At 42.5% G+C, this 17772-nt stretch overlaps 1 protein-coding gene across 2 annotated transcripts in view; it reads right to left on the bottom strand.

Annotated features, from left to right (window-relative positions):
- Window positions 1–4906: 4906 nt before the first annotated feature.
- The window catches only part of KCNG4 (potassium voltage-gated channel modifier subfamily G member 4), a 29391-nt gene continuing 16525 nt past the window's right edge, over window positions 4907–17772 (bottom strand). For both annotated transcript variants that reach the window (XM_084644595.1, XM_084644594.1), the window contains exon 3: window positions 4907–5878. In XM_084644595.1, coding sequence (XP_084500721.1) covers window positions 5093–5878 — 786 coding nt within the window. In that variant the 3' untranslated portion in view covers window positions 4907–5092. The remainder of the gene's footprint in view (window positions 5879–17772) is intronic.

Here is a 17772-nt window from a genome sequence, read left to right on the forward strand (position 1 = left end):
GGAAATAGTGGAAGCCCTGTCATCTGAGATATTTAAAACTAGATTGGACAGAACAGTAGCTTACGTAGCATAAGGAACAATCATGCATTAGCAGGGAGCTGGGCTGAATTATCTGGCCTTTCACCTTCTATGACTGATTAGAAAATGAATATTACACAGTAAATCTTCACTCTTTGTTTTATTTTAATGAGTGATTAAGAAAAATCACTAGTGTTAGGAGACTAAAACTTTCTCTCAGCCGATTAGAGAACTTGTTTTCATTTTCATTTTCATGAATATTCTTATGTCTTCATCTGTATTTAAAGGTTAGTATCAAGCTTTAAAATAATTTACTGCATAATAATCAGAATTCATTATGCACAATTCATTATGAATAAGATTTAGTTGAGGGTGCTTAGTCAATTTTATTCAGCAGAAATGTATAATTCTCCCTTAATTAATAAAGTTTGAAATAACAATACTGAGTGCACCTAAATTGCTTCACTTTGCTGTCTGATTCATGATTAAATTATGCAGTACATTCAGGAGTAAATTGTAACAGAATTCATCAGACTATCACACTAATCGCACTGATGAATTTATCTGAGTTAAATATTAAACTCTGTATCCTTAATTATATATGCATGCTAGTGTGTGGGATACAAACCTCAGGCTGTACAATGAAGATAGCTGTTAAGCTGTAGCAGATTCCATGACACCCAACAAAAAACTAAGCTAACAAAATCCTCCACCAGTGAAGTCAGTGGGAGTTTTGCTAATGATGTTATGATAATAACAATACATACAATAAAATAAAATATAATAATCATAATGCCTAGCTCTTATATAGATATAGTTTTTTATCAATAACTTGCAAAGTGATTTACAAAGATCAGTCTCATTAGCTGCATTTTATAGATGGAGAAACTGAGGCACAAAGGTGATGCCCTCGATCCACTAGGCAACACTGCTCTATATGCATTAATTTAAGGTGGAAAAATATTTATAATAAAATTCAAAACACTTTTATTTATTTATGAGACCATTTATATGCAAGTTCTCAAAGCAGTACCCATAGCAGAATGATTCCCTTTTTCTCAATGAAAATGGATGTTTTCGAGAAAAACAGGCCTGTTGCCAAGATAAAATGGTCTTTGCACTGAAAACATGTGGAAATTTATATTTTTGATGCAAATATAAGCACACACTGAAATTCGAAGTGCAAACCCACACTGGCAAACATTCCCCTGCAAATTTTTGAAAGGAAAATAAAATGGTGGCTTTCAAACAGCTGTAATTTGTATTCGCACTAGGAGAATGAAGCACTGGTCTGGTGAAATTTCTGGGGCAGCTGCAATGAAATAGAAAAATAAGATCCTGGAGGTCTGACCTGGAACCAGTACACTAGTGTGTGGGTTTTGTTCAGGGAATCCAAATCCAAACTCCAGCAAAGTTCAAAAGCAGGTGAGGGTCTATGATCCTTGTTTTGATCCATCTCTAATTAATATCTTGAGGGATCCTTCAGATTGTGTCAATTTCTCACTGAAGCCCCTACATTGTACTCTCCAACCATTTCGCTTGGTCACCATGGTCTCCAACTATTTCGCTTCCTCTTTCAGCAGTTGCTGTGGCAGCAAATCTGAAGCAGGAGCCAGACTAGTCTCTGTGGTGTTGCCCTCCATGTGTGGAATCAATAGCTGGCTTGCAGGATGAGGTCTCTTCCAGTTTCCCCAAACATGGAAGCATGAGCAGGATTTGGAAGGGGAACCCTGTGACCCAGCTATGACCCAGCAGCAGGTTGACCCCAGAGACAGAGAGAGGGCCTGTGCTTTAAAAGGAATGTGATGCTATCAGTAAGAGCTAAAATTATGGTCCATACCTTGATAATAGACCGTATTTCTCAGTGCTGCTGATTGCTGTTTCTGAGGTTTAGCTGAGGGGAAAAAACAGAGCTGAAACTAAGAGCAGCTGAACGTCAGGTACCTCAACTATTCATAAGTCTGGTTATGAAATGATATGTACTTGGCAGCAACAACATCCGTTAATTGTAACTGCCTGTACTGAATTCATTACTAGACTGAATTATACAGGCACTAAATGTTCCTTTCAACACATTTTTTTTTCTTTCTACTAACACAGTGAATCATGAAGGCCAATTTCAATGGAAGCCAGTGCAGCCCAGACCAAGCTATAGGATGAGATCAATTAGAGATAGAAATGTATCTTAAGGCCCTAGCATGGAAACACACGCTTCAGCGGAATCATGCGACTAATCTCTACTTCTGTTCAACAGATGTATACTTCATTGACTTCAGTAGGACTTACCTGTGTGCTTAAGTGCTGAATTGAGGCTTAGCTCATTGGGACCGTTGACTGAGCATGATATAGCCCCTTGACAAAGGGCGCATCAGAAATTAAACCGATACGACACTTGACATCAACAAAAAGGCCATGCACTTACCTGGTTATTTAATTTTTTTAGAACAATTTTGCTGGGCTTGATCATGTTGAAATAATTCTTAAACCGATAAAAACTACTAATTTAAGAAAGAAAATCAATGGCATTGACTAATTATATATGTTTCCAGAGAATACCAATGCTTTAATGTAAATGTGTATTTCACAGAGGTATATACTCTAAAGCAACGGTGCCCAAACTTTTCCTGTCAGGCCCCCCCTTACCAATAATGGAATCTGTCTGCGTCCCCCTCCCTTATTGCACAGTTGGCTCAGCAGAGGAGCTTGGGCTGAAGGCAGAGCTGGGGGCTGAACTGGGGATGGAGGAACAGCTGGTGTTAGAAGCGGAGCTGGCCTGGGGGTGGAGAGGGAATGAGGGCAGAGCTGGGCAGGGGGCAGAGCGAAACTGTGGCCGGAGCAGGGGATGCTGGCCCAGGCTCTGCTGCATGCCCCTCACAGTTTGGGGACCAGTGCTTTAAAGACTTGCTGGCAGGTAGGACAATATGGGTTAGCTTAGTTACAGATAGAAATCAGGTGGATAGAGGTAAAAAATAGGGCAGAATTTGGTTCAGTGTGTGAAATAAGTTTAAATGCCTCAAATACAGTATCTTCATGCCCTGATTATGTTGGAGCATCAGATCTCTGACCTGCTGAGTTTTCTTTGTTTTAGGTCACAGGGTCAAACGCCAGACAATACAGGACATAATTCCAAGTCATGTAACCCTCTCTCAGCTCATTGCAATGATAAGTAATCCTGGTTGTGGTTTACTATTTATAAACAATGAGGCAGTTAGGATAAATACAAATTCTCAAATATCCATATGAAGGGTGAGCCACACAAAATGTGTAAACACCCATTGCAGTCACATAACACTGTATTTGCACGTTTGTATGTGCAAATAAGGTGATTGCATGTGCAATTTCCTGAACAATTATATGTTTACAATGAATGTGAATGCATTGGGGCTTTGTCCTGCAAAGTACGGTGTGAGATTGGAGCTTTGCAGTGGTGCATATATAACACAGCCCTTTGAAAATTTGGACCATAATATTCACTTTCGTGGGACTTTAGTAAGATTTTAAAAAACACAATAATTTAGACTGCCAGTCAGGTCTGAAACTTAATTAATTTAGGCTTTGATTCAGCAAGGTACTTAAATATATACTTAACTTTAGCTAAGAGACTAGTCCCATTGAAGCCTATGAGAATGTCTATAGGACAAGTTAGTGCACAGCAAGCTAGGGTGTACTGGCCATGTGGACACTGCTACCATGCACCAAAAGTTCCCTCGGGTGCTTTGTGCAACAGCAAAAGGTCAAACACACTAGGGAACTTTTAGGGCCTATGTGGACAGTTAGTGTGAGGCATGCTAGTGTGCTGTAAATTTATGCCCCAGCTTGCTGAGTACTAACTCATTGTGTAGACAAGCCCTACATGTAAGTACCATGCTGAACTCAGGCGTTAGTTCATAAAGTTAGGCCCCACACTTTACATTAGGTCCCAATTAATTTAATTCAGAGCATCTAAGAAGTTAGAATTGCAAAAAACTGTCTAGGCCATCTAGATTATCCCATGAGGTAACATTGCAGCTTATTACATTGTCTAGTGCCTTGACCTGTCTGGATCTAAATGTCTCAAGTGACGTGTCCACAATTTTCTGTAGGAAACCAAACCAAATACCTTTCTGGAAATGTTTCCTGATATTCAACCAAACCCTTTTCTGTTTAATCCCCTCATTCCTAACTACACCCATTGTCCCATCCTAAATAATTCATTTCACTGTTTCTAAATATTAAAAGGGCATCAATATCAGAGTGCTATCATGTCTGCCAGATTTATTTTTAACCTTTCTTACATGGTGACACACCATCACACTCCAATAAACAGGATAACATTGATTCCTCTCTTTTAGTCACTAAGCTTTTTTAATTCTTTCGTCATTATCTGAGTCGAGTACATGTAAGAAAAAAGCCTGAAAACTTTTTGTATCTAGTGTGAAATGTTTACAGATGGCAGATTGAAATTGCATTTTAACCAAAGTCTTTTATGGGATTATGTAAATCATTTACAGTAGCAGTGCAATTCTTTACTTATAGATAGATCATGTAACTGCAGAACGAGCTTTAAAAACTTTTATTTTAGCTTGTTGGTGCCTTTGGATATAGATATGTATTGATATCAAGGACTCTTTTATATACCAATTGATGAGCATTGTAAAAAGGGCAATGATGCGTAGCCCTACAAGAATCCATTCTAATGCTTGGCTCCAGGTGTTAATTGCAAAGAACACTGGAAACTCAAAGGCAAACAAAAGAACAATTGTTATTTAGGCCAGCAAAATTCTGCTTGCTACTCATTCAGTGTTAGGGATTCAGCTGGATATTTTTTATGATATAGACAAAGTTGGACTTTATCATTAGTTTTATCAATAAGAAGAGAATGGTAGTGCTTAATAAATATCTGTTGTTGAATAACCCCTGACCTTTGACTTCCTTAGTCAAAGTGATGTAAGACTAAGTCCATAGTGATGTATTGTCAGACTCCATTTGGCTTGGTCAATTTATTATACCCATTTCAGCAATTGCATTGCACATGGTAAGTCACATGTTGTTGCTTTGCTTTATTCGTGTACTTAAAGACATTTTGCAGCAAGCCTTAGTTTCCTCTGTAAATGTACTTAATCGGCGACATTGGCGCCTCTGAAGTCAAACTGTCTGTCTCATTGAAGGTATCAGTTTCATCGGAGTGATTGATGCTTTTTATCCTGTTTAGCTGGGACTGTAATCTTTCATGTTGTTGTCTCAACTCTGAATAGGAATGGGAGAAAGTGTGGAATATCGAGGTTGCTGGGAAAGCCATAATTAGAATCCCACTGAGGATGCTACTCAGAGCCACCATCTGGCCTGGGACACTTCTTGGTACCATATCTCCATATCCCACAGTGGTCATTGAGATGATAGCCCACCAGTATGAGGCAGGAATGCTTGTAAATTCAAGGACCTTCCCAGATTCATTCTCAGCCAAGTAGACCAGGGGAGAAAACAGGGTGACAGCTACACACAAGAAGAGCAAAAGCAGGCCAAATTCTCGGGTGCACCTTCGAACCGTGAGCCCCAAAGTCTGCAGGCCTAAGGAGTGCCTGGCAAGGCGCATTACATACAAGATCTTCAAGGCACGTAAGACTCGTAGCACCAGTCCAATCTTCTCCAAATATGAGTTGCTGCTCGGCCTCTCAGCCTCCTCACTTGGCTCGTCATCTACCACTATGAGGGAAACATAATAGGGTGAAATAGCCAAGAAATCAATTATATTTAGGGGGCCTCTGAAGAAGTGACACTTGCTCTTCGCCTGAATGAATCGGAGGCAGAGCTCCAGCGAGAACCAAGCCACGCAGATGGTCTCGATGACAAAGATGTAATAGCACTTCTGAGAACATTCACCCTGGCGCAAAACAAACAGAAGGTCAAATAAATGAGCAATCTCTGAACTGACATCAGAAATCATTAAAGAAGAAGAAATGTGCATCTTCATGGGTGTACTGGTATTGGGGGGAAACAAACGCAGCAAATAGCTACTTCTATAGCAGCCATGTTACATTCTGTTAAAAAGCTATTCAAGTGAACTGGTGTTGTTTTAATTGTATTATTCTTATGAGTCTGAATGGATGAAATTTATCTTTGTGCAAAGGCCCTGCACAAGGCATATGGACTATTTAAATCCCACTTAAGCCCTGAAAATAGAAATTAATTGAGACTTAAATGGTGCATAAGTCTGAACAGAAGTAAATTTAACCCTAAGTGAGGGATTATTTTATGGATGTTCTGGTTCTCTTTCTGCTCTGTGTGTAAAGTACTATTCAATCTGTGGTGACTGCACAGATACTAGGTAATTTGATGTAATGAAGGGAAATAGTTCAGAGATGTAGAAGACTTACTAGGCCATTTAGACCTTGCCCCTAGTTGAGCCCTAGTACGAACCACATCTTTTCTTCCAGTATCTGCAAGTATGCTATAACATTCAAATCAAAAGGAAGATTAAATTTTAAAAAACACTCATCCAGCAGGTGCAACGTACCAATGGAGATTTCTGTTCTAGGGTTGAGGTCACATGTCAAGGTTCCTCCCCCACTCTGAATGCTAGGGTACAGATGTGAGGACCTGCATGAAAACCTCCTAAGCTTATCTTGACCAGCTTAGGTCAAAACTTCCCCAAGGTACAAAATATTCCACCCTTTGTCCTTGGATTGGCCGCTACCACCACCAAACAAATACTGGTTACTGGGGAAGAGCTGTGTGGAAACGTCTTTCCCCCCAAATACTTCCCAAAACCTTGCACCCCACTTCCTGGACAAGGTTTGGTAAAAAGCCTCACCAATTTGCGTAGGTGACCACAGACCCAAACCCTTGGATCTGAGAACAATGAAAAAGCATTCAGTTTTCTTACAAGAAGACTTTTAATAGAAATAGGAGTAAATAGAAGTAAAGAAATCCCCTCTGTAAAATCAGGATGGTAGATACCTTACAGGGTAATTAGATTCAAAACATAGAGAATCCCCCTGGGAAAACCTTAAGTTACAAAAAAGATACACAGACAGAAATAGTTATTCTATTCAGCACAATTCTTTTCTCAGCCATTTAAAGAAATCATAATCTAACACGTACCTAGCTAGATTACTTACTAAAAGTTCTAAGACTCCATTCCTGGTCTATCCCCGGCAAAGGCAGCATAAAGACAGACCCACAGACCCTTTGTTTCTCTCCCTCCTCCCAGCTTTTGAAAGTATCTTGTCTCCTCATTGGTCATTTTGGTCAGGTGCGAGCGAGGTTACCTTTAGCTTCTTAACCCTTTACAGGTGAGAGGAGTTTTCCTCTGGCCAGGAGGGATTTTAAAGGGGTTTACCCTTCCCTTTATATTTATGACATGCCCCCCAAATCTCAGCTAGGGTGAAACACTGGCTGGGATTTCTTCCTGGAGCTCTAGGAAAAACAGAGGTAATAAGACACATGCATCTCTAAATATACTACCACGTACATAAAGACTAACAATATTTTCCACATCTCAAGGACGATTTTAACCAGTTGATTCTGGGAAACTTTCACGGGAGAGTGCATTAGCCACTTTGTTAGAAGCTCCTGAGATGTGTTGGATGTCGAAATCAAAATCTTGGAGAGCTAAACTCCACCAAAGAAGTTTTTTGTTAGTTTCTTTGACAGTGTGAAGCCACTTCAGTGCAGCATGGTCGGTTTGCAGGTGGAAACGCCGTCCCCAAACATATGGGCGTAGCTTTTCCAGAGCCTAGACAATGGCGTAACATTCTTTTTCAGTGACTGACCAGTTGCTTTCCCTCTCACAGTTTTTTGCTGAGAAACACTACAGGGTGGAATTCTTGATCAGGTCCTTTCTGCATTAAAACTGCTCCCACACCACGCTCGGACGCATCTGTGGTTACTAGGAACGGTTTGTCAAAGTCTGGGGCCCTTAGTACAGGGTCAGACATGGGTGTCGCTTTAAGCTTGTTAAAGGCCTTCTGACACTTTTTGGTCCACTGAACAGCATTTGGTTGTTTCTGTTTGGTTAGGTCTGTTTGGTTAGGTCAGTGGGGCGGCGATTTGGCTGTATTGTGGTACAAATCGTCTGTAATAACCGGCCAAACCTAAGAAGGATTGAACCTGTTTCTTTGACTTTGGGACAGGCCACTTTTGGATAGCATCCACTTTGGCCTGTAGGGGGCTGATAGTTCCTTGACCCACCTGGTGTCCAAGGTAAGTCACTCTGTTTAGGCCTATTTGACACTTCTTAGCCTTAACAGTTAGTCCTGCCTCCCTTATGCGCTCAAGGACTTTTTGTAGATGTTCCAGGTGGTTTGCCCAGGAATCTGAAAATATGGCCACAGCATCAAGGTAGGCGACTGCATATTCTCCTAATCCCACTAGGAGACCATCTACAAGTCTTTGGAAGGTGGCAGGTGCATTTCGGAGCCCGAAAGGGAGTACATTAAATTCATACAGCCCGAGATGTGTGGTGAAGGCTGACCTTTCCTTGGCAGATTCATCTAGCGGTACCTGCCAATACCCCTTGGTTAAGTCCAAGGTAGAGATGACTTAGATGATGTCATCTCTACCAGATGAAACTGGCCCATCCCAGTTTCTCTAATAGTTCATCTGTGCATGGCATTGGATAGTTGCCTGGGCGAGTTACAGCATTTAGCTGACGGTAGTCCACGCAAAAACGTATTTCCCCATCTGGTTTGGGAACTAAAACCACTGGAGATGCCCATGCACTTCCAGAGGGGCGGATTACACCCATCTGTAACATATCCTGGATCTCCCGTTCTATAGCAGTTTTAGCTTGAGGAGACACCCGGTAAGGTTGGACTCTAATTGGGTGAGCATTACCTGTGTCAATGGAGTGGTATGCCCGTTCAGTCAGTCCTGGGGTGGCTGAGAACGTTGGCGCGTACCTAGTGCACAGCTCCTTGATCTGCTGTCGCTGCATACGCCCAAGGGTAATGGAGAGGTTCACCTTTTCCCTTCGTAGTAGACACCTTCAGGCCACTCAGCATCGTCTCCTCCCTGGGCTGTAAACTGACAAACCTTTAATTCTCTGGAATAAAAGGGCTTTAGAGAATTAATATGGTACACCTTAGGCTTTTGGTTGGAGGTGGGGAATGCTATGAGATAATTAACAGCTCCCAGGCGCTCCTGGACCGTGAATGGCCCTTCCCACGATGCTTCCATTTTATGGGCCTGGAGCGCCTTTAAGACCATGACCTGGTCTCCTACTTTGAAGGAACGCTGTCTGGCATGTTTATCATACCAGGCTTTTTGCTCTTTTTGAGCATCCTGTAAGTTTTCTTCAGCAAGGGCTAAAGAGGTTTGGAGGGTGTTTTGTAGGTTGGTTACAAAGTCCAGAATGTTAGTTCCTGGAGAAGGTGTAAATCCCTCCCATTGCTGCTTCACCAACTGCAATGGCCCCTTAACCTCACTGCCATATACAAGTTCAAATGGGGAAAACCCTAAACTGGGATGTGGTACAGCTCTGTAGGCAAAGAGCAACTGCTGCAACACTAGGTCCCAATCATTGGAGTGCTCATTTACGAATTTACGTATCATGACCCCCAAAGTCCCATTAAACTTCTCCACCATGCCATTTGTTTGATGGTGGTAAGGAGTGGCAACCAAGTGATTTACCCCATGAGCTTCCCAAAGGTTTTCCATAGTTCCTGCCAGGAAATTAGTCCCTGCATCTGTGAGGATGTCGGAGGGCCAACCTACCCTGGCAAAAATGTCTGCTAGTGCCTGGCACACACTTTTAGCCCTGGTGTTGCTTAGAGCTACTGCTTCCGGCCATCGGGTGGCAAAATCCATGAAAGTCAGTATGTACTGCTTTCCTCTGGCTGTCTTTTTTGGAAAAGGACCCAGAATATCCACAGCTACTTTCTGAAATGGAACTTCAATGATGGGGAGTGGCTGGAGAAGGGCTTTGACCTGGTCTTGGGGTTTTCCCACTCTTTGGCACACCTCACAAGACCGGATATAGGTAGAAACATCCTTGCCCATTCCCTCCCAGTGAAATGACCCCCCCCAAACGGTCTTTGGTCCTGTTCACCCCAGCATGGCCACTAGGGTGATCATGGGCTAAGCTCAAGAGCTTGGCCTGGTATTTAGTTGGAACTACCAACTGTCTCTGAGGATGCCAGTCTTCCTGGTGTCCACCAGAAAGAGTTTCCTTGTATAAAAGTCCTCTTTCTACAACAAACCTGGATCGATTAGAAGAGCTGAGAGGCGGTGGGTTGCTCCATGCCGCCGTCCAAGCTCTCTGGAGGCTTTCATCTGCTTCCTGTTCGGTCTAAAACTGTTCCCTTGATGTTGGAGACATCAGTTCCTCATGGGATTGTGGACCTATGCTTGGTCCCTCTGGAAGCGATGTAGGGGATGGAGCTGTTTCTGTTGACGGTGAACCGCTCTCCGCAGGTGCACTGTGTTGGGATTCAGGCTCCGGATGAGCCTCTTGTGTAGGATTATCGGCTGCTGCCAGTTCAGGTTTGGTGGGGCCCTCTGGTGTTGAGGTTGCAAGTACTGGATTCAGTGCTGGCAATGGGTCTGGTGTTGGTTGTTTGGCTGGTTCCGGTTCTGGGACTGGTTCCATCTGGATCTCTGGGACTGGATCCACTACTGCTGTTGCAGACATTGGCCTGGGGTCCGGGTCCATCACCTCTGACCGGGTCCTGATAGAAGTTTCCGGAACAGAGCTAGGCCTCACGGCTTCTTTAGCCTGGCTGCGGGTGACCGTTCCCACCCTCTTGGCCTGCTTCACATGATTGGCCAAGTCCTCCCCCAACAGCATGGGGATGGAATAATCATCATAGACTGCAAAAGTCCACGTTCCTGACCAGCCCTTGTACTGGACAGGCAACTTGGCTGTATGCAAATTGAAAGAGTTGGACTTGGAGGGTTGAATCGCCACTTGGATCTCTGGGTTGATTAAATTGGGGTCCACTAAGGAAGCATGGATAGCTGACACTTGTGCTCCGGTGTCCCTCCACGCGGTGACCTTCTTCCCGCCCACACTCACAGTTTCCCTCCGCTCCAAGGGTATCTGGGAGGTATCTGGGCCTGCGGACCTCTGGTGTGATTCCGGTGCAATGAACTGTAACCTGTTGGGGTTCTTGGGGCAGTTGGCCTTTACATGCCCCAGCTCGTTACATTTAAAACATCGTCCAGCTGACAGGTCACTGGGGCGAGGTGGGTTGCTGGAGAATGGGGTGGTGGGACGATAAGGTGTCTGGAGGGTTCTTTGGGAGGTAGGTGGGGCCTTGGGCAGCCCCCGGTAATAGGGTGTGGTTTGGGGTTGTCCCTTCTGGTCTCCGCTCCAACTGCGACCAGTTTTCTTCTTCTCTGCCACCTCCACCCATCTGGCTCCAATCTCTCCTGCCTCGATTACAGTTTTGGGCTTCCCATCTAGGATGTATCTTTCTATTTCCTCAGGAACTCCCTCTAAGAATTGTTCCATTTGCATTAGGAAGGGCAAATTTACTGGAGATTCAACACTTGCTCCTGATATCCAGGCATTCCAATGTTTCACAATGTGGTAGGCATGTTGGGTAAATGACATGTCTGGTTTCCACCTTAGGGCTCTGAACCTCCGACGAGAATGCTCGGGTGTTGTCCCCATTCTGACTCTCGCCTTGGATTTAAACAGTTCATACTTGTTCATGTGTTCTTTAGGCATTTCAGCTGCCACCTCAGCTAAGGGTCCACTGAGCTGCGGCCTCAGCTCTACCATGTATTGGTCAGTAGAGATGTTGTACCCAAGGCAGGCCCTTTCGAAGTTTTCTAGGAAGGCCTCAGTATCATCGCCTGCCTTGTAGGTGGGGAACTTTCTGGGATGAGGAGTGGTACCTGGAGAAGGATTGCTAGGGTTTGTTGGTATATTCTGCTGAGCCTTTACCTTCTCCATCTCCAGTGCATGCTTCCTCTCTTTTTCCCTCTCCTCCTTCTTCAGCCGCATGAGTTCTATCTGTCTTTCATGTTCCCTTTGTTTTTCCTCAGCCTGAAATCTGGCTAATTCCAGCTTTTGTTGAGCCGTGGATTTTGTCATTCTAACCTCTCTGTTTTTAACTAACTTTACACCCAAGGTTTAGAAATAAACAAACAAAACTTGGCTGTAAAATTTTGCTGTGCTGGAATAGAATACCTATTCTCTGATAGGTTTCAGAGTAACAGCCGTGTTAGTCTGTATTTGCAAAAAGAAAAGGAGTACTTGTGGCACCTTAGAGACTAACCAATTTATTTGAGCATGAGCTTTCGTGAGCTACAGCTCACTTGTCAGCCTACAGAAAAAGACAATTCCCTTGTCTCTGCTCTGGGCCCAAATCAAAGCAAAAAACCTCCAACTACTTGGAAACCTGCTTACCAGCAGCCTAAAGGAAAAAAAAAATTCCTTTTCAAACTTGTGCTCCTTGTAAAAAATCAAAATCCTAAAAAAAAAAAAAAAAACCCTGCCACTTTTGTCTCCAGGCAAATCGGTAGAACACTTCCCCCCCCCCCCTTGTTTACTTTTAGGGGAAAAAAAAAACTCTGGGTTGGAAGACTGTGAATTTCCCTGCAGGAGTTAAGTACCCTGCCTCCAGGCAAAGAAAACCTGCAATTCACAAAGATAATCCCCTTTTGTCTCTGCTTGGCCACAAAACAGAGAAAAAACAAGCTGCTTTCAGTTTCAGCTGCTTTCTGGACTTCCTTTCTAAAGGCAAAAAAATTTCCTTTTTAAAATCTGTATTTCTAGTTCAAAAAATCTCAACTGGATCTCAAAATGATTTCAGATTAATCCCACCACTCTGCCACCATGTCAAGGTTCCTCCCCCACTCTGAACGCTAGGGTACAGATGTGGGGACCTGCATGAAAACCTCCTAAGCGTATCTTTACCAGCTTAGATCAAAACTTCCCCAAGATACAAAATATTCCACCCTTTGTCCTTGGATTGGCCGCTACCACCACCAAACAAATACTGGCTACTGGGGAAGAGCTGTTTGGAAACATCTTTCCCCCCAAATGCTTCCCAAAACCTTGCACCCCACTTCCTGGACAAGGTTTGGTAAAAAGCCTCACCAATTTGCGTAGGTGACCACAGACCCAAACCCTTGGATCTGAGAACAATGAAAAAGCATTCAGTTTTCTTACAAGAAGACTTTTAATAGAAATAGGAGTAAATAGAAGTAAGGAAATCCCCTCTGTAAAATCAGGATGGTAGATACCTTACAGGGTAATTAGATTCAAAACATAGAGAATCCCTCTAGGCAAAACCTTAAGTTACAAAAAAGATACACAGACAGAAATAGTTATTCTATTCAGCACAATTCTTTTCTCAGCCATTTAAAGAAATCATAATCTAACACGTACCTAGCTAGATTACTTACTAGAAGTTCTAAGACTCCATTCCTGTTCTATCCCCAACAAAAGCAGCATATAGACAGACCCTTTGTTTCTCTCCCTCCTCCCAGCTTTTGAAAGTATCTTGTCTCCTCATTGGTCATTTTGGTCAGGTGCGAGCGAGGTTACCTTTAGCTTCTTAACCCTTTACAGGTGAGAGGAGTTTTCCTCTGGCCAGGAGGGATTTTAAAGGGGTTTACCCCTTCCCTTTATATTTATGACATCACATGATACCAGTGCTATCTTCTGAGCCGCTACATCAAGACAGTTTTGCAAACGTCAACTGCCATGGGCTGTGATGGATTCACTATTTCCCTTGTCCCTGGCTGAGCCTAAAAATGTTATTTGTTCAACCTGAAGGCAAGAGTCAAACACAACTTGCCTCCCCCATCCCCTCAGTCACTTAGGAATTGGATAAACTTTAGAAAATGTCACGTACATGAGAAACTACATTGAGCACTTCACCTCAGTGATAAGAGAGTCAAACACTGGGTCTTCTGGCAAAGTCCAGATGATCAGAAAACCATCCAGTGGTCACAGTGCGTCAGACCTCAGCTGGTGTAAATCAGCATAGTTCCATTACCTTCAGGTCCCCCAGTGTCTATGTAATTAGAAGAATTCACTGGGCCATAGCAAATTGACACTAAACTCGATAATAATCAGCATGACTTAGATCCTCAAAGATATTTCCATTGGAGTTAGGTGCCTAAATATCTTTGAGGATCTGAGTCCATATTGCTCTCTCTCTCTCCCGAATGCTCCATAGTACCCATCATTTGCTCTTGCCTTAAAATATGGTCCACCTGTCCAATAGATTAACACATTAAAATCCTACACCTTGGGATAGTAAATTAATATGAAACCTGCTCCTGATGTTTGACTAAAACTGAAATGTTCATTTAAATATTGTGAATAAACCTCTGGAAAACCACCATTGTGACAAAGACTCAAAAGACACAGGTAACTGCATAATATTTCCACAGCAGGATGCTATAACTGTTAAGGAACACATGCTTTGATGCATTATAGGCCTGATCCAAATCCCAGTCAAGTCAGCAATGGGTTTTGAAGCAGGGCCCATACATTTTTTGTTACTGAATAGATATTCAAAATGAAGGCATCTCAAATGCATTAGCCGTGCAGTCCTTGGGGGGATAAGAATTCTATTATTTCCCCATAAATCCAGGATGGTTTTCTATATGAGAACAGGAGTAATGGGTTAGTAAAATACTGTTGTCATCATCAGTTGAAATTTCATGCTGGGATTACACTAATTAGATTGCCAGGGAGGCTGTAATTACGGGCCCAGGGGAGTAGCAAGGGGATGCTAGGGAGCAATAATTTCAGCTAATGTTGTTAAGAGGCTTGAAAATGAGACTGAAATATCTGCTGCTCAGGGCTAGATTGTGGCTGCCATTTTGTGGGTGCAGAAAGGCATGGAGAAAGTCCAAAGAATCTTATTTTCCTTTGCACCTGCTGCACAAGGGCCAGCTACAATTGCATGCTCTGTGCTCAAACATAGCTCCTTGGTAACACCCCTAAAAGATCATGGAGAGGTAGGAGGACCATCTACAGAGAGGATCATGAGCTGTACCTGTCTAATGGGTAGCACAGTGGCCATGATTCTTTTGTGGGCCAGTGAGAAAGAGGAGGAACGGAGCCCAATCCCAGAGCACTCTCAGGGGAGGTGTAGCATGTGAACCTGTGACTTCAAGACACAGTCTGGCCAGAGTGGGACAGTGATTCCAAGCTTAAGAGCTCACCATGTTGCTAAAGAAAAAAACCAGAAGACAACCCTATAATCATGTAAAGCTAGGCTTCTGTCTTTTTTCTATGCTTATCTGTTTTCTCTCTAAAGTTATGGGTAGAAAGAATGTGAATTGTGTGTAACCTGTACTCCCCGTTTTGGGGAAAGAATTCCTTATACAGATAAGCCTCCATGTTCATACCTACCCCAGAACTTCAAACAGACTGGGTTAACCGGTTTGAACTGGAAGAGATATCACAATGTATGTTGAACCAGGCTATAAAAGCTCATCTCTGTTCTTTGTTCGGGGCTTTGCCATTTTCCTCTGTGAAGGAATTGGTGAGCCCTTCAGCTGTCGTACTTGCTAGCATTAAAGTGCCTCACTTTATCCAAGAGCCACAACTCTGTGTTTTGTTTGGCTAATACAGAAGTCCAGGGAAGGCTACCCTCCTAACCCTAGACAGGAGGGGAAACCTTTTTCCCTAACAATGTGGTTTGAGTTTGGAGGAAACTTAGTGAGAATAAGATCACAGAACTTTCCTCCCCTGAGCTGCCTGCTCTGAGATTGCCCTTAAAGGAGGTGTCCTGATGCTTGGCTCTAGAATAAGCAGTTTGGGTTTTATCTCTAGCTTCAAGATTTAGGCTTGAAAGCAAGCACCTCAAAAGATAATGAGGAATCTGCATCCTTTGTTTTATTCATAGGGGATCAGATTTTAGCCTCATTGAAGTCAGTGCCATGGACTTCAATGGGCTGCGCATTATGTATGGAGAGTTTGCTGACTTAGCTTGATGTAATTGCTTATAATCAGCAGTCACAGTATGCAGAGTTCTCTTTCTCCAAGATGGAAATTATTCTTTCAGCACAGCCTGTACTTTGTCTGCCTGTGGTCACTCTAATGACTTGTGAATTATTCATTATTTTCAGGCGTGATTTAAAATTTTTGGTATCTGGGCTGAATTACAAGTACATCAGCTACTTCATTTAGCTTTGTACATTTGGGCTTGTGTGCCAAATGGAGGAATATTACCTAAGATACAATAAAGCCTTCCAGCAGGGTGCTTGTTTTGAGATTCCACATCTCTCTGTCAGGCCCCTCAGCCTTCATGAGTCTCCTCTACCAGGAAACCACAGGAAAAGAAGTCTTTTTGCCAAGAATTTTAGCCATAAAACAAAACGGTCTAAGCTGCCTCCTGGTGAAATTTTCAGGTACAATTTCTTCAGAACTGATTAGTTTATTTCACCCCACACCTTTTGTTACCCTCTTCTCTCTTCCCCAGCCCCCCCCCCCCCCAGCCATCCAGAGGTAGATAACTTACGTCTGCTTTCGTCCTTTGAAAGCTGAATGATCATCTTCCCAAACGCACTATTACCAATTTCAGTGAGAAATAACCTTCTACTTGCACATACTAGGAAATCTTACTCTGCTTTTTTTATTTCTGCCACGACTTATCTGAGACTTATTGGACATAAAACTTTCTCTTGAGTAGAACAAAAAAAAAGACAAATAATATAAAATAATAATTCCACACTCTCCATCACAGTGTTGAAAGCACACCTTTCCCTGCTTCAAACAGTCTATTGAAATAAAAGATTTATTGTTTACTTATTCAGCCAATTTATATAGTATATCTGCAAAAAAAACCCAACCTCTAAGCAAATGCTCAAAAAATATTAAAATACATACACATTATATGCTTCCTGAAAATAAAATCTGTCTAGTTGGCTATCTAGAAACACAGGATGAAACCCTGGTCCTATTGAAGTCAATAAAAACACTCCCATTGACTTCAGTGGGAAAATAATTTCACCCAGGGACTCCATATGTGTGTTTTATATATTAGGACTATTTTTATATATTAGCCTATATATATTATGTTTTGGATATAATATTCCTCCCTACCATCAATCTTTCTAGGGTTCAGTAGATGACAGTCCTATTCCTGAGCTTCTCATTAGAACAAGACTAACATCAAAACTCTAAAGTAGCAAATGTCAGAGGAAAAAAATAGGAATTAAGTATCAAAGCCAATTTCAGCTCCTCCCAGTGACTTTCTCAAAGCATCTCATATTCTGCTTATGATTGTTACCCAGAGAGCATGGAAAATGGCACATCCCAATGGTCCTGCACTATGAAATGATAACATGTGCGCAGATATAAGTCTCCTGTAGTGTAGATTAAGTAAAATGTCAGTTGTCTGGTAGCACGGGACAAGGGAAATGATGATAAATTCCTAGTTTCTCCAGTGCTTTGTAGGGCACTGTTGAAAGAAAGTTAAAAAATATACTTCCAATATGTACAATTAATGAACATTCCCATAGATAAGGAGAGAGAGTTATAACAGAAAATACTAAAATAATAAACAGGAGTTTTGGAAGAGTTATAAACTCTCCTGCTTCAGAACATAAACCAAACTCTAACTAATGGGGACTAGGAAGAATTTTTTTTCTATGGGCAGGTTATTCCATAACTGCTCACTGCAGGGCTTCTTACACATTCCTCTGAAGCATCAGGTACTCGCCTGGTTGACGATGGGCTACTGGACTAAATTGACCATTGGTCTGACCAGTATGACAAGAATTTGTGCAGCAGTGTGTGTGTGCATGTAATGTATGGAGGAGCAGCTTCCTAATTCCACATGAAATAGTCATTCCTTGCAA

The sequence above is a fragment of the Lepidochelys olivacea genome, assembly GCF_965140295.1.
Source record: "Lepidochelys olivacea isolate rLepOli2 genome assembly, chromosome: 12".
In the NCBI taxonomy this organism is placed as follows: domain Eukaryota; kingdom Metazoa; phylum Chordata; order Testudines; family Cheloniidae; genus Lepidochelys; species Lepidochelys olivacea.